The sequence below is a fragment of the Diabrotica undecimpunctata genome, chromosome 10 (assembly GCF_040954645.1).
Source record: "Diabrotica undecimpunctata isolate CICGRU chromosome 10, icDiaUnde3, whole genome shotgun sequence".
In the NCBI taxonomy this organism is placed as follows: Eukaryota; Metazoa; Arthropoda; class Insecta; order Coleoptera; family Chrysomelidae; genus Diabrotica; species Diabrotica undecimpunctata.
The window spans coordinates 29,836,640-29,860,492 of NC_092812.1; the positions used below are offsets into that span (position 1 = coordinate 29,836,640).

Sequence of the window (23,853 nt, forward strand, 5' to 3'; positions counted from 1 at the left end):
ATTTTGTAATTTTCATTTCATTATATATATATATATATATATATATATATATATATATATATATATATATATATATATATATATTTATACAGCCCTTCCTCTAATAAGCTTTTCGCGAGATGCTTTTCTTTCGTTTTTTTTTCGTTCTCTGGATGAAGTCCTCTACGAGGAGACGAAGGACGATGATTATGTTTGGACTCCTTCGGTTTTTCGAGTTGTTTTCTATTTTTTTTGTGGACTTCGCTGTTTTTTTGTGTTTTGCCTGACTTGTAATTTTTTTAAGTTTTTTGGAGATACTAATAATAATATCTACTTAAGCTAACGAAAGTTGAACTTCAAAGTTTCATACTTTTGCTTCTGTTCTCAAGCATTTTTTCTAAGTCGTTTGGATTTTATTTTCGTTTGGTTTATTGGTGTGGCCCAGCTTAGTCAATAATTAGTTGTATTCGTAGTTGGTCATCTTGTATATTAGACCCTCTTACCAGATTTTCGAAGGTTTTGCTGCCTTCGAGAAATACTGTTCCTCGATGTTCATCATCATCATTGGTGCTATAGCCCTATAAAGGAGCCTCGACCTTCCCAAGTCTATTACGCCAGTCAGTTCTATCTATTGCCAACTGTTGTCAGTTTACTGCGCCTATTTGTCTACCATCATCATCTACACCATCCCTCCATCTGAGTTTGGGCCTACCCCTACTTCTACTTCCCACAGGTTGTGACATAAGAATTCTTCTAGGACGGTTGTGCTGCTGTGATCTTGTCAGATGTCCTGCCCATCTTTGTCTTCCTATTTTTATAAAGGATACTACGTCTTTATCACCAAATATATGTTTATATCTGTGATATATCTCGTAGTTGTACCTCCTTCTCCAAACAACATTTTCACAAATGCCACCTAATATTCTTCTCAGGATCCTTCGTTCAAATATAAGCAGGAGATTTTCATCTGCCTTGGAAATGGTCCATGTCTCCGACCCATATGTCAACACTGGTTGTATAAGGGTTTTGTATATGGTTATTTTTGTTTTGGCTTAAGTTTCTGCTTCTCATATGTCTACTCAGTCCCAATAGCATTTGTTTGTTGGATTATCCTTCGCTTGATTTCTTCCGTCATGACGTTCTCCTTGGTAATCAGGGAGCCTAAGTATGTGAATTTGTCCACCACTTCAAAGGTAGAGTTATCAACCGTGAATTGGTGGCCGATGTTTCTGGCTCTATTGTGTGGTGTTGATGCCATTATCTTAGTTTTCTCCTCATTTACTTGCAGGCCCATATTTTTTGAGGCATTTGACAAGGTGGTATACATTTCTTCTAGCTTGCGTGTTGTGTGGGCAACTAGGTCAATATCATCTGCATAAGAGTAAGTCTCGGTATTTAGAAATCACAAGGGTGTGAGGCTCTGAATCCAAATTGTTCTTATGGAAGTACTCCTAGTCTTTTCGTCTCTCTTTTCGTTACTTTCAGCGAACTTGTTGAAGGCTGATAGCAGGCTTATTGGTCTATAATTTTGTGAAACAATTACATCCTTTCCTCTTTTCGATATCATTATCACAGGTACACGTATTCATCGTTCTGGGAATCTCACGAATCTTAACGTGGTGTTAATTACAAGTATTATGTATACTAGGCACTGCTTTTGTTGGGATATTTTTAAGAGCTCTGTTTGTCATTTGGTCTTACCTTGGTAAATTCTTTGTTCATTGGATGTGTCTAACTTCATGAAAAAGTGCAATTGGGGTGCACAATATGGTATATAATTACAAAGAGTCATTGATTGGAGTGACAGGAGATTACATCTTCAATACAGCAGATTTAGATCAGACGAAACATAAATACCAATGCATTTTATAAACCTCAAATATATTATACTATTACAGAATATCGGTTGCGAAAGTTTACACTCTTTGAATATTTTTAGGTTATCACGAAATTGGACGTGCCATGGCCTCACTTTTTTCAGATCATATCTTTTGCGAAGTAGCGTATCAGGCCCGCAATAAAAGTCATTTATTAGCAGGAATAGATGAGTTCCTTGACGCAGTAACGGCTTTACCCCCCTCAGAATGGGATCCAGCTATAAGAATTGATCCTCCTGCTGCTGTTCCTTCCCAAGATTATAGAAAACAACCAGCTGAAACATATATCAGAGCAATCGATGGAGATGAGGACGAACAAAGAATAAGAGAATATTCAGGTTTAGTCAGAACTGGAGTGTTGTTTGGAGGACTTGTGAATGATTTTAAAAGAAAGACTCCGTTTTATTTATCTGATTTTAAGGATGCATTTGCCGTACAAACCATAGCAACGTGGATATTTTTATACTTCGCATGTTTATCTCCAATTATTACCTTTGGTGGGCTTTTATCAGAAGCTACTGGTAAAAACATGGCTACTTTGGAATCTTTAGTATCGGGATTTATTTGTGGGGTTATCTACGGTTTTTTTTCAGGCCAACCATTGTCGATATTAGGATCAACTGGACCAGTATTAATATTTGAAACAATAATTTACGACTTCTGTTACACAATGACCTGGGATTATATGAGCTTTAGGTTCTGGATCGGAACCTGGATTTCAATAATTTTATTGATATTAGTGTCTATAGATGCCAGTGCCTTTGTGTGTTATATTACCAGATTTACCGAGGAAAATTTTGCAATATTGGTCACGCTTATATATATTTATAAAGTAAGTAAAATTTCATTTATATATTTATATATATTGTTATGATTGTTTATTTTGACTTTAATATTAGTTTATTGAGCCAATAAAAAAGAATTATAACTTATTTGTTATCAAAAGTAAAATAATCCTTATATTACCTGTGTTCGATGGATTCAAAAGATTTTCTAGTTGTCTTTTATCGGGATAGAGAAGAAAGGATAAGAATACAAATATATTATATTACAAAGATTTACGTTTCTTTATTTTATATGAACGAATAAAACAATTATTAAATTCTGTCGTTATCTTATCAATCAGCATACAAGAAAATAAATCAAATTTTTATAATAATAAGATTATAAAGCTACATACATTTATATTACGTGAAAAACCAATTTTACTTAAAATTTTCTTTACTTGAAACAAAAAACAACAAAACTTTAAACTTTTGATTAGCCTAACAAAACCTCAGTTCTTAAATTTGAATGCTAATGACCATGATGTCGAAACGATCCTTCACAGATATAAAATTCAATTGTACAAACACTTACAGCTTATTTTCTTCTTGAGTTGTATGTTGGAAAATACCCAGAAAAGTCCAGTCTCCTCAACGATGTGATCTCTTCTTTTTGGCACCTCGGCTCTTTCTTAACGTCTCTGCAAACCTCCTGCAGACTACACAAAATCACCTCATTCACTTCTCCAAACTCAGCTACTTATTTATGACATTAGGACCTCCTTTTGTCAACTTGATGCCGTAAGAATACTTTCACATATACTTCATAAAATGCCCACGGTAGATACAAGGACCTCTTTTAATCTACTTGTTATCTCTTTCTTCAAACTATTCACTTCTTTTCGTTACGCCGGTATCCAAACTCACGAACCACACCCTATCTTGAGACAAAACGACTGTTTCCTTTCGATTACCAAAATATGACTAACTTCTCCTGTCTCATGATCGACTCCCAAATTCCCATTTAAAAACGACCGTCCAATCAAAAGCTCAAATTGTGTTTACCATGATTTTGGAAAAGCCTAATTTCGGTTTCAGAAAAAACTAAATAGCTTAATTTAAAATTGGTTTTTTCAATACATCATTTATACATATTTCAAAAGATTAGAATATGGTCATTTAATACTCGACTATACAAACAATGAAAAGATTAACTTACAGGTAAAATGTCTTCTAATTCTAAACAAAGGTTTTTTGATAATTTTGTTTGAAACGGAAAATTTCTATTCTTATCTACACTAAATCTTATCTTAAATTAATATATACATTTTTGTTTATAATGATATCTTAAAATTTTATTCCGATGGATATTTTTATTTATTTTTCTTTGGTTGGGAAAGAAAAAGTATGACAATATATATATATATATATATATATATATATATATATATATATATATATATATATATATATATATATATATATATATATATTGTTATGATGTATTGTTTGTTTGAATGATGAGCAATGAGTATTTTTAATAATATAATATATAGGGTTTTTATCGCGGTTCTCAAAGAATTAGTTTGTAAGTACTTTTTTAAATTATCTTTATTAGATCCACTATGAAACACACACATATATATCTAAACTAGCTAATGTAAATTTAAAATAAACTATCTTTAAATTGAAATTCTTATGAAACTAATTAAATTCTATAGACAATGTAAAATTTAAACAAACTATCTTCAAAATTGAAATTGTTATGACACTAACTAAATTATATTAACAAAATTTTTGTACCTTTCTGTCACTGAATGCCTAAATGAACTGTTTTCCACTATATAGATTTTAATCACCACTCAAATGTCTTCTTCTCAGCTTCGGTTATCCTTGTTTTTATGAAATTACTTTTTCCAATTATCAGCTTCCACCAATTTAAGATATTTTTCTTCACAGCATTTATAAACCACCAAGCAAACCAGCAAACAGCATTTATTTTTATTCTTCTTTTCAATATATAAATATCCAATCACCAAAATATTATTTAATTTTAATATTCAATTAATACTTCTTCCATTATCATCATTTATACATAACATAATTTTTAATCTTCAATATTATTTTCTTTATACTGTTTCTTAATATTGATTTAACTCACTATATTGAACAATTGTAACTGATTGACTGCCTCTAACTAATTTTCATACTAAAAAACTCTTAACTGATTGACTAACTGAATGGACTTTCTTACTAAACTTCTGACTGACTGACTTTCTGAATCCAAATCACCGGGTATTTATATCTTTTTGGATGTTCCAGAACCATCTGGTAAGAAATCATGTTCCATTTGTTCTATTAAATACATGTCTGAATTTTCTGGAACAAACCATTTCGCAAACAAAGCCATCTCCGGTGATCTAGAGAATTCCATACTTTTCTATTAATAATTTTGTTGACATTTAGGCTTTTCAGATCAGAATATACACTTAAATCAGTAAATATATATAAATTAAACATTTTAAACTAACATTATTATTATAACCCCACTTTATATTCGTAATAATTCTTAATTTCTATCTGTCACTTCGAGAGTATGTATATCTGGTTGCCTAATCACATGGCTCACTTAAATATATTAAAATACAACTTTTTACAATTATTATATGCTAATTTCTTAAAAATGCCCTCACATAAATAATTTTTATTAAATTCTCTGGTATATAATTTATTAAAATAACCAAATACTTGTTATATCTAATATTATCTAGTATATAACTTATAAATTATTTTCTTTAAACACTAATCATATCAATATATATACCTATATATATATATATATATATATATATATATATATATATATATATATATATATATATATATATATATATATATTGACTCATAGTATCAGCAATCGGTCTGTAGGAAATAAAACTCTATTTGTTCTGTCTCAATATTTCGTCTTTTTTTTTCAGCGTGGCCACCCGCTGTGGCCACGCCTACGAACACTGATATGAACCGTTATCACTCAAATGCACGATAAAATGTTGCTCATCATTGCTCACTGGCAGACGAGATGATCAAAACAGTTACGAAATGGATACCAATCCAACGAAGAAGCCAACACGATGGTGGTACGAAATGAAAAATAACATAAAATTTATTAAACTAAAACAATGAAAAAGAAATAAACAAATATTAATACACAATACCTTGTAACCAAAATAGGGAGAAGGAGAACTAATCCACTTCAAAACAGGATAATACGTAAGAAATTAAGCCATAATCCGAAAGGATTAAATGATGACAATGTCGATGATGATGATGGTGGTACCAAAATCGACATGGAAAAAGATGATGTGTGTTTTATGCATACACACAATATATGTAGACATTTTTGTAAAATTAAGGAGTTAAATTTAGCGGTTTTGTTTGTATGTTTATATTTATAGGTAAAGGATTTTAATTTTTATGAAAATTGTTTACGAATGGATTATTTCTCATAATTAAAATGCCTAAATATGTCCCTCTACGTACCTATAATTTAAAAATAATGGTAATAATAATTATCAATAATACTTAATACTTAATTGTTTTAATCCTTTATATTTAAGGCCATCGAAAACGTATGGGCCATTGAAAATAAATTTCCAGTTACTATGGATATAAACGGTACCAATATGGAAGAATGTTCATTCACTGGGAAAAATAACACTCCATCAATATTGTTAAATATGTCAACCTCCAACACGACCAACCAAACAATGTATCAGGTATAGTATTTAGCATAAACCATAGCGACGATGTCTTTAATGTATCTTTCAATTTTAGCTCAATGAAATTTCAAGTGAAGGCTGTTTTGTACCACAACACGCTCCGGGTATATTTCTTATGTCAGTTTTGCTATTTATAGGAACATTCGTTATTTCAGTACAGCTGAAAAACTTTAAAAATGTTCGTTTTTTTCCTTCAAAGGTAAGTAGACATTTGATAGGATCCTGGTTCTTGGCAATTTTTTTTTCTCTTCATAATGGTAGTATAATAACACGTTAATAATAACGGATTTTTAATATTTTGATGCGCTGATTTCGAGCATGTTTTTTTGTTTTTCGTAGCATCTGTAGATTCCTTGTAATCGATTGTATAATGTTAATAAAAGGTCTTCTTCTTCTTCTTCCTTCGTGTATGTATAAGTTTTGTCATCTCTAGGGTTATACTTTCTCCTCAGTTTTTTAGAAGCTCGTTTGTTATTCCGTCTGGTCCTGGTGACATTCTATGTCACTGCAATCTGTATTGATTTATTTGTTAGGAGATTAGCTCTTCCTATGTTTAGCCATCTTATCACATATTCGAGAGACAGGTTAAATAGTGTCGGTGCCGGAAATTCTCCTTGCTTTAATCCTTTGACTATTGAAAACTTCTCAGTTAGTTCATTTTGTATTCTGATAGTTGCTATTGGCTAGTCTGCATCCATCCTTTTACTACTCAGATGTCAAAGCTAGGCACTATTTGATATACCTTATGTCTACTAATTCCGTCGTAGGCCTATTTGAAATCTATGAATATGTTGTGGACGTCAATGTCCTATTTCTATTTCCACAATTTATTTAGAATTTTTATTCACTGAGAATAGATGGTCAGTTGATTATAGATCTTCTTTGTAGAAAACCAGTTTGATATTTTCCGAAAATGTTTTCAGTTCTTAATTGTTGAGTCGTTTGTTGAGTAAGTAGGGTTATGTCGCGATAATTTTTTATATATTAAGCGTATAATCCCCGTTTTCGAATAAATTGAATCACTCTAGAATTTTAACAATAATCTTAGTACTAAAAACCCAACTTGTAGATTTATTTTACAATAGTTATTATTAGCATTAATTGAAAATTGAGAATTCGTATGTTTTTTTATAGTTTTCTAAGCAAAACAGTTTTTTAAAGTTTATTGGTTCAGAACGACCGGTATTAGTAATTTACGACGGACACGCGAGTCACCTTGGAGCAGATGTCATAAATATAGCTGTTGAAAACCATATTACGATACTTAAGCTCCCTCCTCACACCAGTCATGTACTCCAGCCCTTAGATTTGTGTGTATTTAAATCACTGAAGACCCGTTGGGATGCTAAACTTGTTGAATGGCAGAGAAGAAATGTGGGGGCCGCTGTAACAAAAAGTATGTTTTCCAAGATGATAGGAGAAATATGGCAGGAAACCAGGCCCGAAATATTAGTGAGTGGTTTCATTAAAACAGGAATAGTTCCGCTGAATAGGAATATTATTCAGCAAGATTTATTTGACCTAGTGGCTCTCCAACGTTGGCAAAAAACCCGTAACGTGGCTAGGTTTGATGGTCCTGACTTAACTTTGCCTAGTACATCAGCAAAAAATAATGAAAATCCAATCACAGTCGAAGCACAGTCAACTTCCAGCTCGACAGATATACAAACATTTCAAGAAACTGAGAAGATTCTGGATGTTTCATTCGAAGAGTTGTTATTGAGGTCAACCAAACGTGAAAACAATTCTAATTCGAAGAAAAGAAAACTCGTGTGCTTGGGTACAGAGGTGATAACAAGAGCCGATGTTGAAAAAATTTTAAGTTCAAATACAACAAAAAAATATAAACCAGAAAAAAAATTAAAAAGATTTACAAAAAAAAAATTGCTGAAAGCAGTTCCGAAAATGATAATAGTTCTTGGTACAGTGATTCAAGCGAAAACAGAATTGTTGAATTTGACGAGCTAAGCAAAAGTGATTTGGAAGAGTTTGATGAAAAAAACCGTACTGACAAACTTACATTTACCAAAATACAAATTGGAGATTTTGTATTAGTAAATTTTCCTGGAAAAAAGAAAATGTTCAAATATGTTTGTTTGGTGAAACAACTGATCAATGGTGATGAAGCCGAAGTAACAGGCTTGAAAAGGCTCACAAATAAGTGCCATTTTATTTTAAAACCCAACGATGTCTGCACTATTCTACTGTCGGACATAGAAACAAAACTACCTGTTCCAAAAATATCAATAACTGCTGATTACGAAAAGTATATTTTTGAGACTGCACCTGAAGTGTTTGAAGCAGAGCATAAGTATTTTTTCCAATTATTATTATTTTTTGTTACTGTTAACAGGATTTATTCATTCTGGTACGTTTAGTTTATGTTTTTATTTTAAATAAATATTTTTCAGTCAAAATATCTGAAATTGTTTTGACTCTCTCCTAAAAAATATTTCGTAGCATTTTTTTCTTAATATTTTATTAAAGTTAAGCATAAAGAATAAAAATTACATATATGTAGGATTTCTGCACTAGCCCCGTATGGAACACTTATTATTATTAGCAAAAATAATGGCACATTCTGCTCTTACCCCGGATCAGTGGGGCAAGTGCGTAACATGTACTTGCGAAAAAAAATGTATAGGCAAATTTGGTAGGTAATGTATTTTTGTTATCTAAATAGTTTTAATTGGTCGGTTAATAATCACAATTATACGACAGAAGTTTAAAAAAATCTTAATTTGAAAGAGGCAATTTTTGTAGTTAAATGAATATTAACTATGAATTTTTTCGTTCGCACTTGCCCCATCTTACCTTAATTGTTGAGTCGTTTGTTGAGTAAGTAGGGTTATGTCGCGATAATTTATTATATATTAAGCGTATAATCCCCGTTTTCGAATAAATTGAATCACTCTAGAATTTTAACAATAATCTTAGTACTAAAAACCCAACTTGTAGATTTATTTTTACAATAGTTATTATTAGCATTAATTGAAAATTGAGAATTCGTATGTTTTTTTATAGTTTTCTAAGCAAAACAGGGCATTTTTAGTCCAGCAGGGTAGAATGTAGAATGTAGAAAATGGGGCGGCCAATAGAGCCTGATACACTGCGACCTTTGCAGATCTATTGTGTTTCCCCCTTATTTTAAAGCACTTCATCTAGCTTGGTCCTCTTAATGAGACTCAACAGCCTTGATAGTGGCCTTTTCATGTAGCCTGGTGCTTCCGGTTTTTCCTCTCCGAGTTCTAGAAACCGCATTCGTGCGAGACCTTCGCAATGGCACAGAACGTGTAGAGCGGTTTCCTCTTCTTCCAGACAGAAACAACAGGTGTCCTCTTCTGTCAGGCCTATGAGACTCAAGTGTCTATTGAGTCTACAGTGCCCAGTGAGCAGACCCACTATCATTCTGACAGTCCTGCGCCTGTGCGAAAGTAAGTCTGCTGTAAATTTAGCCGAATGTCCTTTGATGAACTGTTTGGCCTGCCTCTGTCCTGGTGAGTTGTTCCACCACTCAAGAGACTTCTGTTGCACCCATTTGTGTATGGCTGCCCTTTTTATCGTATTTGCGATTCCAAAGAAGGGTTCCGGACCAACCAGTGGCGTAGATGCGCCTTCTCGGGCCAATTCATCGGCCTTCTCGTTGCCACGATGACCCTTATGTCCCGGCACCCAGGCAAGTGTCAACCTGTTTTGACTTCCCACCTGAGAGAGGACATCCAAACAGTTCCATACCAGCCATGAATCGACCTGTACCGAACTGAGAGCCTTTAGAGCCGCTTGACTATCCGAATAGATAACGATGGAGTCGTTATCTACATTTCGGCCGATTAGTTCCATAGCGCACCTGTGTATAGCAGCTAATTCGGCTTGAAATACGGTCGCGTATGTTCCTAGACATACCCGGACTTCCGTCCTTGGTTTTATGCCATATATTCCAGCCCCCGTACCTGTATCCGTTTTGGAGCCGTCCGTATACCATATTGAGTTTGCTGTTAGCGGCGGACCAGTTTCCCAGTCCTCTCTTTTTGGTATTATAATTTGAAAATTTTTGTTAAAACTATACCTCGTAACCATTCGGTCTACAGGCATTCCTAGAACGGGGTCTGCCTTTATGTCCTGGTATAGCCTTAAGTTATCAGCTCCCTGCATCATACTTATTGGAGCTTGGCCTTGGATCAACCGATGTACTGTTGATCTGGCTTCACTCTGTATGTATATATGCAGAGGTGGTAGGTTTAGCAGAACTTCTAGCGCGTCCGTTGGGGCTGTTCTCATGGCTCCGGTAACACTCAAGCATGCAAGCCTTTGTGTGCTACTGAGCAATCGAATCGCCCCGGACTGTTGCGTTTTGTTCCACCACGCCACTGAACCATAAGTTATCATGGGCCTTATAACCCTTGTGTACAACCAGAGGTTCATTTTAGGATTTAACCCCCAATTCTTACCACACAGCAGGGTACTTTCATACCTTATTTCTCTGGTCTAAGAGCGTGAAAGCTCTAGTTCATAGACTAGTATTCTCAGGTAAGCATCTCGACCCAAATTTAAATGATCCATACACTAAAACTGGAGTCTTACATTGTCGTTCCTATTATTTCAGATTCAGGCAAAATTGTTTATCATTTTTGCATTATTTTGTAAAAATTACAAGCCACAAATACACACGTAAAGCCTTGGTGAAGCTGGATAGGTTGGAAGTAGAACAGTAGTTATTTATTATAAATGTAAGGCTGTATAATAAATGAATAAAATAACATCACAATTACCTTTTAAAAATTATAGTTTTGTTTAAGAAACATTTATTTCATTATTGTTACCATATTATCTTTCTGGCTATTTATCAAATTACACCAATCTGACGGTAGCAGTCTTTGGAGGTAATTAATTACGTCTAGTATGACATCGCGAAGCCCCTTTTAGTGGCGAGTTTAGTGACAAAGCCATACTCCAAATGAAAATTTCAGTAATATTTGCATAAATACCACATTTTGTAATTTTTGTTGCTTTTTTTTGCAGGTACGCCAGTTCATAAGTGATTTCTCCGTAACCATAGCAATATGTTCCATGACCATCTTAGATTACTACGTCGGAATTCCAACGCCAAAACTCGAAATACCTCACGAATTCAAACCAACTCTTCCGGATCGAGGATGGATCATACATCCCTTCAACCACAATCCAATTTACTCAGTGTTTTTAGCAATTCTTCCGGCTCTATTGGGCACTATTCTAATATTTATGGATCAACAAATAACAGCTGTTATAGTTAATAGAAGGGAGTTCAACTTTAGAAAAGGTAATTATGCTAATTGGTTAAAAACGCGTGCTTGCTGTAGTCCAGAGGTTAAAAGCGGGTTCACGTTCACCTCCAGCATGTTAGTGACGTTAATAGAATTAATTTGATAAAAAACAATTAATTTCATTGAAGAAAACTTTTGGATGTCTTATTTAAAGCAGGCGCGTTTGTTTAATTCATTTTTTCGTGTTCTGTTATATTTTCTAGGGATACGTGGTGGAAGACAATTTACTTAGATGAGATATAACAAATGATACTTTGACAAATGTAAACGTTTTTATTATAACAATAGTGCCTGGTTATGGTATGAACTTCTATGTTGATTCATTGACATACTTGTCATACAAAGTTAGTGCCGATCCTTAACACTAAAAAAATCCAATATATAATTGTAATACCAACACTAATAAAACTAATAGAAATACTGAGAAACAAAGATATAGACAGACGAGACTTACGAATCATTATCAATCTGTATTGGAATCAAAAGGCCAATATAAAGATAGAAGAACAAAAGTCCGAAAATATAGATATAAAGAGAGGAGTAAGACAGGGCTGTGTTCTGTCACCATTACTGTTTAACGTGTACAGTGAAGCCATATTCCAGGAAGCGATAGCGGATCTGGGTGATGGAATCTCTGTAAACGGAAGAATAGTAAATAACATAAGATTCGCTGATGACACCGTTATAATGGCAGACACCCTGGAATCGCTACAAGAATTGGTAAATAGAATTAACGATTATTGCATTAGATACGGACTAAAAATAAATAAGAGAAAAACTAAATTCATGATTGTCTCAAAAACGCAACATGGAAATGAAAGATTAATGATAGAGCAAACCCAAATAGAAAAAGTAGAGACATATAAATATCTGGGAACCTGGGTTAATGACAAAAATGACCAAAGCAGAGAAATCAAAGTCCGAATTGAAACTGCAAGGCAAGCATTTGTGAAAATGAAGACAATGCTTACCAACAGAGACCTTCAGTTGCATCTCAGATTGAGGGCTCCAAGATGTTACATATTTTCTATCTTACTATACGGAATGGAAGCTTGGACATTGAAGAAACAACACATAAGGAAAATAGAAGCGTTCGAAATGTGGTGTTACAGAAGAATATTAAAAATTCAGTGGGTTCAAAGGATTACCAATGCTGAGGTACTACGACGTCTAAATAAGGAGTTAGAAATTATGAACAGCATAAAAAGAAGAAAACTAGAATATTTGGGTCACATAACCAGAGGAGAAAAATATGAGCTGCTGAGAATTACTATGCAAGGAAGGATCCAAGGAAGAAGAAGCATAGGAAGAAGACGCATCTCCTGGCTGAAAAACCTTAGAGAATGGTTTAACTGTAGTTCACTACAACTTTTCAGAGCAGCAGCTAACAAAGTGACCATAGCCGTTATGATATCCAACCTCCGATAGGAGATGGAACTTTAAGAAGAAGAAGAATACCAACACCTTTCTGTAATTTTATATTAGCTTAACTACAAAACTAAACAACATTTAAAAGTTCCTTAAAACAGGTGAATTCACTTTTTGACAATGAATTTGTAAAAACTTCAGCGCCTTTTTCTTTCCTTTTTCAAACATCTCTAATAAAATGATATCTAACATCAATACGTTTGGGTCTTTTTGATTTCAATATGGAAGCCATCTTAATACATGATTGATTAACTTCATACACATTTATATTAAACATATTTACATCTATTACATCATTATACATACATACATCTGACTAAAAAACCAACTTCCTGTAGTACATGCACATAGTGTCATGTATTCGACCTCTGTACTCAATAATGACAATACACTTTGCTTCTTAGTTTTTCAACAAACAAGATTATTGTTAAGCTTGATATCATAAGCACTAATACTTTTTTTTCTCAATTTAATTGTTTGCAAAATCTGCATCAACATAGGATAATATCTCTATTTCTTTGTTTCTACCATTAACAAAAATCGAAACATAATTTTCTGTAGATTTCAAATAGCTGAAAACATTTTTAAAATGTTTCCAATTTTCTTTAGTGTGATTATTTTGAAATTGACTGAAATATGACAAAAACTTAAATCTGGTCTAGAGCGTAGCATCGCATATACAACCAATCAATTTCCTATAAGGAGACTTAGGATTCTCTACCAAATTTTTATCTTTACCAGTTGACAAAATAAGTTTAGGTTGCCTTGGAGTATCTGGCATTCTACAATTACTTATATTCTATCTATCTATCTATAGCCCAAAATCTATTCATGTGTTGAATATAGGCCTCTCCCATTTGTCTCCATTTGTCTCTGTCTTCTGTTTGTCTTTTCCACATTGGACCTGCGCTTTGCTCAATGTCATCTTTTCATCTCATTTGCGGTCGACCTCTTGACCTTTTTGCAGTATATGGTCTCCAGCAGCCAATTTCTTAATTCCATCTTCCATCCTGATATCTTTTGTTATGCCCAGCCCATTTCCATTTTAATTTCAATGCATGTTCGACAGCGTCTGTTGTTTCGGTTTTGCATCTTATCCACTTGTTCCTCTTTTTATCTCTCAACGATATTCTTAACATTTGTCTTTCCATAGCTCTTTGAGTTTTCTTTATTCTAAGTTGCTCTTGGTACACGTCCACGTCTGGGCACCATATGTCAGAACAGGTAGGACGCATGCATTAAATAACTTCGTTTTTAATTTTAAAGGAATTTTTTGGTTTTTGATAGTATATGAGAATTTTTCGAATGCAGCCCACCCCATTTTTATTCTTCTGGTTATTTCTTTAGTCTGGTTACTTTTGTCTGCTCTGATAGCTTGTCCTAAGTAAATATATTCTTGGACGTGTTCTATGTTTGTTCCACCTATGGTAATTACTGATCTGTCTTCTGTATTAGTCATTATTTTAATTTTCTTTAGATTCATTTTTAGTCCTTTCTCAAGAGATGTTTTTTCTAGGTCTGAAATCATTATTCGTAGTTGTTCCATAGTTGTTGCTATCAGGAGTACATCATCGGCGAATCTTAGATGATTTAAGTATTTCCCGTGTATAAAAATCCCTTTATTGTCCCAGTTTATAGATTTAAAAATGTCTTCCAACGCCAGAGTAAACAGTTTGGGTGAGATTGTATCCCCTTGTCTGACACCTCTACAAATTCTAATTAATGGAGTTTGCAAATCTCTGTCTAGCTGAATTCTCATAGTGGCGTTTTGATATATATATTATGGATTAACATTCTGTACCGTGAATCTATTCGGCAATTAACTAGCGGTTCTTCTACTGCCCATAGTTCTATGCTGTCAAACGCTTTTTCATAGTCAACAAACGCTAGGTATATTGAAAGGTTGTATTCATTGGTCTTTTCTATCAATATTTTAATGGTGTGAAGGTGGTCGGTTGTGCTGTACCCCTTTCTAAATCCTGCCTGTTCAACTGGTTGGTATGCATCAAATTTGTTGTTTAGTTTAGTTGTGATCACCTTAGTGAAAGTTTTATAGATTTGTGACAAGAGAGATATTGGTCTATAGTTAGCTAATTTTGATCTATTTCCTTTCTTATATATCAGAATTGTATTTGCCTTGTTCCACTCTTGCGGTATTTGTCCTTCAAACAAACATTAATTGAAAAGTATCTTTAGGTAGTCTTTTATCTTTTCCCCTCCTTCTTTTAACATTTCAATTAGAATTTCATCGTCTCCCGGAGCCTTATTTCTTTTCGTATCTCTAATTGCTTTGTTTATTTCTTCTCTAGTTATAGGGGGTAATATTTCAGAGTTTACATTCATTATTTTCTTTTTCAGGTTTTTGTTGAGTTTTATCAGGTGGACTGTTTTTAGAGCTGTAGAGGTCACTATAATATTCCCTTGTTATCTTAGATATTTGGGTTCTGCTTTTTTCTATTACACCTTGTTTATTTTCCATCTCTTTGATTTTATTTCTTCCTAGGTGGGACTTGATAGATCTTAAGTTTCTGTTTTCTTCTATAATCTTCTCGATTCGTTCTTTATTATGTCGTTTAAGATCTTGTTTTATATGTCTTCTTATTTCTGTATTAAGAGTTTTGTATTCAGTTGTATTTCTTTTATTTTCTTGTAGTAGGTTTCTCCGTTGTTGTAGCAGGTCTAAAGATATGGCACTTAGTTTTGATTTTTTGTCTAATTTTGCTGGTGCTACTTGTAAGCTAGTCTTTAGAAGTTCTTCAGTGATGGATTTGTTTAGTTGATCTAGATTTAGGTCTGTTAGTTTTAGTTCTTCAGCTGTTCTTAATTTGTTTTGCTATTTTTATTTATTCTCCTTTAATTACTTATATTACTAATCTGCAATTATCTCACATTTTGTGGATGTTTCACTTAATTCCATGTCTAATTTTCTTCCAGTGACTGAAGTTTATCGCTGATTGCTTGTTTTTATTCTACATTTTTGACTGCTTCAGCGAAGGTTTCAAGAACATTATCAAGAAAATGTTCCCCTGACAAAGTGGGCTAATAGATTTGTCTTTGAATCATATTCATAACTGTAATCTTCAAGATCTATTAGCTTCTTTTTATTTCTTGTACTTTTTCTATTTTGTCTGTACTTTGCTTGTACTTTTTCTATTTTCATTATTTCCTTTAACTACTTCTTCTTCTTCTTCCTGTATTCTTTCTTGTTCAGCGATTCTTTCTGGAATCTTTTCCACTTTATCTTCAGTTTGAATTTCCAATCTCTTTTGCTGAGGTATTTCATTTACCCATTTGACTTTCACATCGTTTTTCTTATAAATTACTCGAGCGGCATCATCTGCAGGTATATCTTGAGATTTTACTCTGAACAAATAGTTAAAGAATTATAACCAGTTGAAGAAATTATTTCCATTTTCACCTTTTGGATTAATTGTCTCGATTCTATAAAATAGTTTCTAATATAATTCGCACATTTCTTGATGAAGCTGTAAATTACGGTTTTATACATAAAACAATCAATAAATATTACTTTTTATATAAATAATTACGATTTTAAAAATAAAACAATCTTTTTAAAAGCAAATTTCATTCATCGTTTAAGTGAGTAATACAATACTTTGCGGCATCGCCACTGCATAGCTATTTCTATGGTCTACACGACAAAATATTTCTTGGAAGTACTCTACACTGAATTTGAAACCAACTGTATAGAACTAATAATTCTGCTCGTTATGTTTAACGATATAAACGGACAGAAATTTAAATCTCAACTGAAATAATTGCCGATATTTTATTACATAATATAATTGACAAAATTTTATGTCAATTGGACATTTTTATTCTTTTTAAGAAGCTTATTAATATTAATATTTTACACCTGAACAGATTATTTAGGAACCCACATTATCGATATATTAAAACTACTGTAAAATTTGAGACCAGAAAATATCAAGTACTCTTGAAATTCTCCAAATAATTTTTTTCTTTAATGGTATTTTTTATTGTAGGCTGTGGTTATCATTTAGACCTATTCGTTCTAGCAATCCTCATTGAAATTTGTTCAATTATGGGACTCCCGTGGTTTGTAGCAGCAACAGTGCTTTCGCTAACACACGTACACTCTTTGAAACTGGAAACAGAATGTACTGCACCAGGTGACATGCCTCAATTTTTAGGTGTTCGTGAGCAGAGAGTGACACATATTTTGATATTTTTGACCATTGGATTTTCGATATTTTTATCGCGCTTATTGGAACATTTACCAATGCCTGTGCTGTACGGCGTATTCCTCTATATGGGAATATCCTCGTTAAAAGGACTACAATTTTTTGACAGAATTCTCCTTATGTTTATGCCAACGAAATATCAGCCAGACTACAAGTTCTTAAGAGAGGTAAGATATATTATTATATTAATTATTAATCTAAAATTAACACACATCTTTGTAATTTTACAAATTCTTATTCACAGTTATTCTAAAATTTATTTTTTGTTGAAGTTTGCTAACTCGAGCTCTATTATCTTTTATGATATCTCAATGTATTTAAAGTCCCTCACAATATCAATTCTGATAAAGATTGTGTTGCCTGTGATAGCTACCGGTATACACCTACCATGCGGTCCATAGGTAAGGAATAAATTAATTTTTAGCGATATTATGTACTATGTGATAAAAACCTGAAACAGGTCGATTTTTGTTTTTAAATGGACAATTTACAGTATAAAAATATTATCCCCTCCAGCACCCCCTTTGAATTATAAGCACCCCCTGGAAAAATTCAAAAGACCTTGTTATAGAGGTCCATACTACTCAACACAAATGTTGTTTGCCTGGCGATGTCATTGTCACGAGAAAAATCTGATTTCCCTGAACTATAACATTTTTTTACTAAACTATCTTATTGTATTTTTCAGGTGCCAATGAAGAGAGTACACTTATTCACAGTCATACAAACGACCTGCTTAATTGGGTTGTGGCTAATAAAATCTTTCAGTCAAACATCCATTTTTTTCCCTTTGATGTTGGTAGTGATGATTGCAATCAGGAAGGTATTGGATTATTTATTTACAAAAAAAGAATTAAGAGTTTTAGACGATCCCTGGCCACAAAACAATAAAATTCACAGAATCGAGGAAGCCGGATGTGGAATTTCTAAATGCATTTTGGGTCCTAAATTGATAACGAAGAAGGAATATCTTAATGTAAATGAAGTTTAATTTGGGTTTAATGTATTTGTATAACTATTATTTTTATTTAGAGTGTTAAAAGTGTGAAAACAAATTTATTATCAGTTATTAGTTTTATATGATCTTAATCGAATCAATATCAAATATCAAATATTAAAGTTACATTGTTATCTGAGTTTATATACAGTGTTCCAGAATTGTTTACTCCTGACTTTTTATCTGCAAGTGTTAGCAACGCTGTAAGACATTTTGCAACGTCTTATGTAATCAACATCATTCTGGTTTACAACCCTGTATGGGTACTAGCCTCTTTAAAAAATTTTCCCCAGTCATCTCCATCGTCATGCACGCCAGACACGCCATACTTCTTCATCGATGTTATTAAGGAAAATTGTTCTGGGTCTTTCTCTTCTTTTCTGACCAATAGGTATATCAAGCAAGTTGCTGTTCCTATTTCATCTTATACTGCTGCTTCAATATCTTACTTTATTTTAGTCCAGTAGGAATCTCTATCTTTCTGGTCTTCTTCATATACTTTTTGATTTTTTAGCTGGTTGGTAATATGTTTCTAGATTAAATTCTCTAGATTTTTCTATAATTTGTCTGAGATTGTTCTTGTGTGCCTCTTCCAAGGACAAATCCACATTGTTCTTGTGGGATCTGTAGTAGAAGTATTGATTTTAATCTCTCGTTAATTATAGTTACCAGAACTTTACTTGCGTGGGAGATCAGGGCTATAGTGCGGTAGTTATTGCAGTCAGTTGGTGAGCCTTTCTTATAAATGGGTATGAAAGTGAGCTTACACCAATCATCTGGTCATTGTACTGTGTTCAAGATTTCATTACACAGTTTGAACATTACTTCAATTAATATGTCTCCCATTTCTTTAAGGGCTTCCGCCGTGATTCCTTCTTCTCCTTTAGATTTTCCAGTTTTAATTTTTTTATTGTGGTTTCTATTTCCGATTTTAAAATATGTAGTTCCTTTTCGTCGTTTATTTCTTCTGGATTCACTTCTTCATGGTCACTATGAAACAACATTTCACAATATTGTTTCCATGTCGCTGCTATGCCCTCTGGATTGGTGATGATCGTTCCCAAGTTAGCTTTAATTATCTCCGTTTGTGGTTTGAACTCTTTAGTTAAATATTTTACTTTGGCAAAGAGTTCTCTAGATTCCTAAGGGTCTGTGTGTTCTTGTAGTTGTTTGCATATTTCTTTAATATGGTTATTTTTGTCTCTTTTACTTGATGATTTTATACGTCTGTTTACATTTGCTATTTTGTTTTCAGTTTCTGTTGGATTTGAAGCATTGTTCCTAATTTTTCTTCGTTCTTCTACTAGGTTCAGTGTCTCATCAGTCATCCAGTGTTTTTCTTTCCTTGGGGTTTGTAATATTTATTGCGTCTATAATTCACGTCTTTGTATGTTCCCATGTTTGATTGGGATCGCCAGTAATGTTTTGTGTGTTACTATGTCTTAGTGTTTCTTTGTATTTTCCAGACTCTTTAGGTATATATTTAATGGTTTTATTTTTTTCGGTTTTTTTACGAAATTTGATACGGATTGTAACAGTTTATGGCCTGTTTCTACAGGCCATAAACTGTTTGCTTGACTACTGAACTTTTCCATCGTTTGCTGACAAGAATATAATCTATTTGGTTTTTATATCTTTCCCCCGGTGAAGTCCAAGTTGATAGTCTTCGCGGATGATACTTAAACATGGTGTTTATGATCTCATTTCGTTCACCTATTCCAAACCCACCAACTGATCCTTTCAGCAGATTTTCTGTTGTTGTTTTGTCTATTTTTGCGTTCCAATCACCCAATATTATGACTGGTTCTTTTTTGGGTATATTAGCGATGTTACTGTTTAATAACTGGTACATCTCTTCCACTTCTTCATCTGTTCCATCACATGTTGGCCTATACACTTGTAGTACATGGATCCTTGTTGGCTGTCCTTCGAGAGTAATTTTAATTAGGCGGTCATTTATTGGAAGGTATTCATATACACATTTTGTCAGGTTCTTCTGTACCAGTATTGCTACACCTTTTGACCGGTTTTATTGGCTCCCGACATGAATATTTTATAGTAGTTAGATTCCCAGTGACCCTGACCTTCCCAGTGGGTTTCTGAAACTCCACATATGTCAAATTTTTCTCTCATAAGCTCTCGTTCTAAGATATGTAGTTTTTCTGGTTCTAACAAACCTCTAACGTTCCATATGGCTATACGGTGTTTTGTACGTAGTTTTATTTTTGGGTTTCCATTCACCAATGTAGCAGATGTAGCCTGGTTGCCCACATCCATCTGCCCGGTCGTCCATTTCACACCCGTCGACCCGGACTCGACGTGGCGCCGGTTGCTTGCCGGATCGCATAGCACTCTGTTACTTTCGTTTGTCATTTCATAACGTGCTCTGGAATATGTAATCAAGTAGTTTTCCGTTTGCCTGCTTGATCCTTATGCCGTTGACACATTGTTGGTTTATCCGCCTTTGGAACCGATTTCTCAACTCCAGGGCAAAAGAGTGCTAAACACTTACTTAACTCATCCGCCCAAAGCCGTTGATCAGTAAGTGGGAGACTGCTTATACCGGCAATCACTCGGTGAAATTTTCGCCATATATGGCTACCCTCACTTAGTTTAGCCTGCAGACCAATGCAGTTGCCCGGAGTGTGGCACGTGGAGCCATAAGTGAGAGTTAGGTGTCTTATAAGGACCGGTTATCAAGAACCATCTCCCGTCTATGACGCTCGATGTGGTCATTCCAATAAAAGGTACTACCTCTATAACACAACCCTACACCCCTATAATGTGACAATAAACACTAAGAAATATACAAATTCCGATCAATAGACAAATCACGGGAGACATATTATGATAGCTACGTATACCTGAGGTAGTCACGCCTCATCAGTGGGTGAAGGGAACGGTTCACGGTCATGTATACCTACTTTATCATCCGTACCGCCTTTGATAATGTCTGGCCCAATTGCAGAATTAAAGTCAGTAGTTTCAGAACACGCCATATACACTCTAATAACAATATTATAAATTACCGGCTATAAAATCCGACACTCAAGGGAAGGTCGGGGAATTTTACGCACTTAAGCAAAATGGTCTTTATTATTGTTTATTAAGTTATTAAAACTATTCACATTAATATAGTTAACTCATGAAAGTTAATTCTCGATGTATTCTGAAATTCTCAATTAAATTTTTTGGTTGGTGCGCAAAATTACCCATCTATGTGGGTAATTTTACGCAGTGTATAGGGAAATTATACGCAGGCTATAAAAATTATACAGTTGGATTTTTTTATCACAAAACATTTTACAATATACACTTAGTATTTATTTAACACATATGTCACACATATAGTCCTTTGAACTTTCTCTCGCAGTGCAAGGGGCATGGGCCCAACTCAAACAAGATATCATTGCTACCACAGTCCTCTGTCCTTCTTGAATTCTCCACAAATCGGGCAGTTGGCTGTTCTCTGGCTAGTTGGATCCACATCGTCTAGCGCATCATCATCACAGATGTCTTTCACGTCTTATTCCGATTTTTCTGTTTCACTTTTCTGAAATTTAATCTTTTTACCTTGGGTTGATTTTTGACCTCTTTGCCAACCATTTTTTTTTGTAGCCATTACCTTCTTTGTGTTTCTCTCTTTCTTCTTTACGTCAGCTTCTTCGAGAATATTTTTCATCGGTGTGGATGTCAGGATTTCAGATCGTTTCTTTGTACACGTCCTAGTTTTTTTTTTAATTGTGTGATCTTTTGGTAGTGGTAATAAATTCGAAAAAGAATCGGCTTTTGATGCTCTAGGAATTTGACCTATTTCAAAATTTACTTGTGGGACTGCCTCTGGAGTAATGTTGCAATTTTGATTAATAACCTGATCTTTCATTGGCTCGGTATCAGGTGCTCTATGTTCTTCTACTTCATTTCTTTTGGCTGGTGACAGGCAAAAAGTCTTCATCGTTAAATTTATCTGGGTCGAAACGATAAATACCAGCAGATGTAAAGCCAGAAATCGCTTTCCTTATTGTGGCAAATTTAAGATAGGCTTTGTTAAAAATCTCAGCTAACTGAAAGTTAGTTATTCTCTGATGTGAATGTGCTCTGAGATATAACTCACATTCTATATTATAAGCTCCCTTACATAGTTAAAAAATGAAAGGTCGAGGGGCTGCAGCCTTTAAAATGTATGTGTGCAGAGATATGTACATGAGGTGAATTGAATTAGCTTTTCAAAATAAATATATCTTCAGTGAAATATGACTGGTGTGATTATCAAGTATTAATAAAATATGGGACTGTTGATTAGTATGGACATGGTATTTAAAGTGCTTTAACGACTCGAAAAACAGCTCGATATTTATCCAGTCATTGTCGGACCAGTGATAGACTGCACCTATCGAATCTCTTTCCCTTCTGGTTTTCTCAGATTAATTTTTTGGTTTCTCTTTAAGAACAAAGTAAGTCAGTCTTTTCCAGCAAGTTGAGCCTCTTTACAAAAATTGTGCTTGATTTCATTTGTATCTGCATATCGATACACCAATTGCCTCAGCTCTCTAATAGTGATATCATAAAACATGTTAGCTAGCTCCAAGATGTATTTATTTAATTTCTTCTCCTGTTCTTTCGTAAAGATAGGCTTTCGACTGAGTTAAGACATTTATCTCTGATTCATCCTTATTTCGTAACAAAGAGCAAATTCTCAGTAATAATCACGTTTTCATTCGATAAAACAAAAGCAATAGTACAAGAAAAATTAACGCTTACCCTATTACACTTTGCACGGCTATTTCTTATAGGATTATATGAATTATCATTAAAGTTTCAATAACAACTGAAATTCGTAAGCACATGTAGCAATATCTCTGTCCTCGAACTGATGTGCTTTGTTTGACATTTGGACGTGCGCACATGACACCAGTTAAGACCGGTATATTTGAATCGACTCTGCGTATAATTACCCGCTGCGTAAAATTCTCCCATCCTCCCTTAATGTTATTATTATTATCTTTATTATGTATTATTTGTTTATTCGTTAATTCGGAAGTTTTTGTCTGTGCCATATAATGTATTAAGTATATATTCTGTATTATTTTATTATCTAAATAAAGTATATGCACAATACACAATTTGTTTTGCTTTACAAATGCGTCGCACTGATACTGTGCCGAAGAATATAATACATGTATAATTACTAAAAATAATAATATTTTTATGCGAATAGATATCGATATTACCTCTAATTGATACAGACGTAGTTGCACGCTGCATTCACCGGACAATAAGAGACCGCATCTATGTATTATATATATATAAAGCATGAGGTTAAATTTAAAGCTTAATAATGATACGAAAAATGGGTCTAAAACATTTGAAGGCTTTTATACATAAAGCTTCGAAGAAGAGATCCAAAAATCCACTAGACATAAATATGAACCATCTGCTAATTATCCTAGGTCTCCTAATAGGACACTGTCACCTCAAGGGGCACATGAACAAAAATAGA

The 23,853-nt window shown here is 33.7% G+C and overlaps 1 protein-coding gene across 1 annotated transcript in view; it reads left to right on the forward strand.

Annotated features, from left to right (window-relative positions):
* The window catches only part of LOC140452273 (electroneutral sodium bicarbonate exchanger 1-like), a 54,023-nt gene extending 30,571 nt beyond the window's left edge, over positions 1–23,452 (forward strand). Inside the window, exons 5-10 of the mRNA XM_072546428.1 lie at positions 1,919–2,688; positions 6,238–6,396; positions 6,455–6,598; positions 11,419–11,698; positions 17,138–17,523; positions 18,045–23,452. Coding sequence (XP_072402529.1) covers positions 1,919–2,688; positions 6,238–6,396; positions 6,455–6,598; positions 11,419–11,698; positions 17,138–17,523; positions 18,045–18,347 — 2,042 coding nt within the window. The 3' untranslated portion in view covers positions 18,348–23,452. The remainder of the gene's footprint in view (positions 1–1,918; positions 2,689–6,237; positions 6,397–6,454; positions 6,599–11,418; positions 11,699–17,137; positions 17,524–18,044) is intronic.
* The last annotated feature ends 401 nt before the right edge of the window (positions 23,453–23,853 follow it).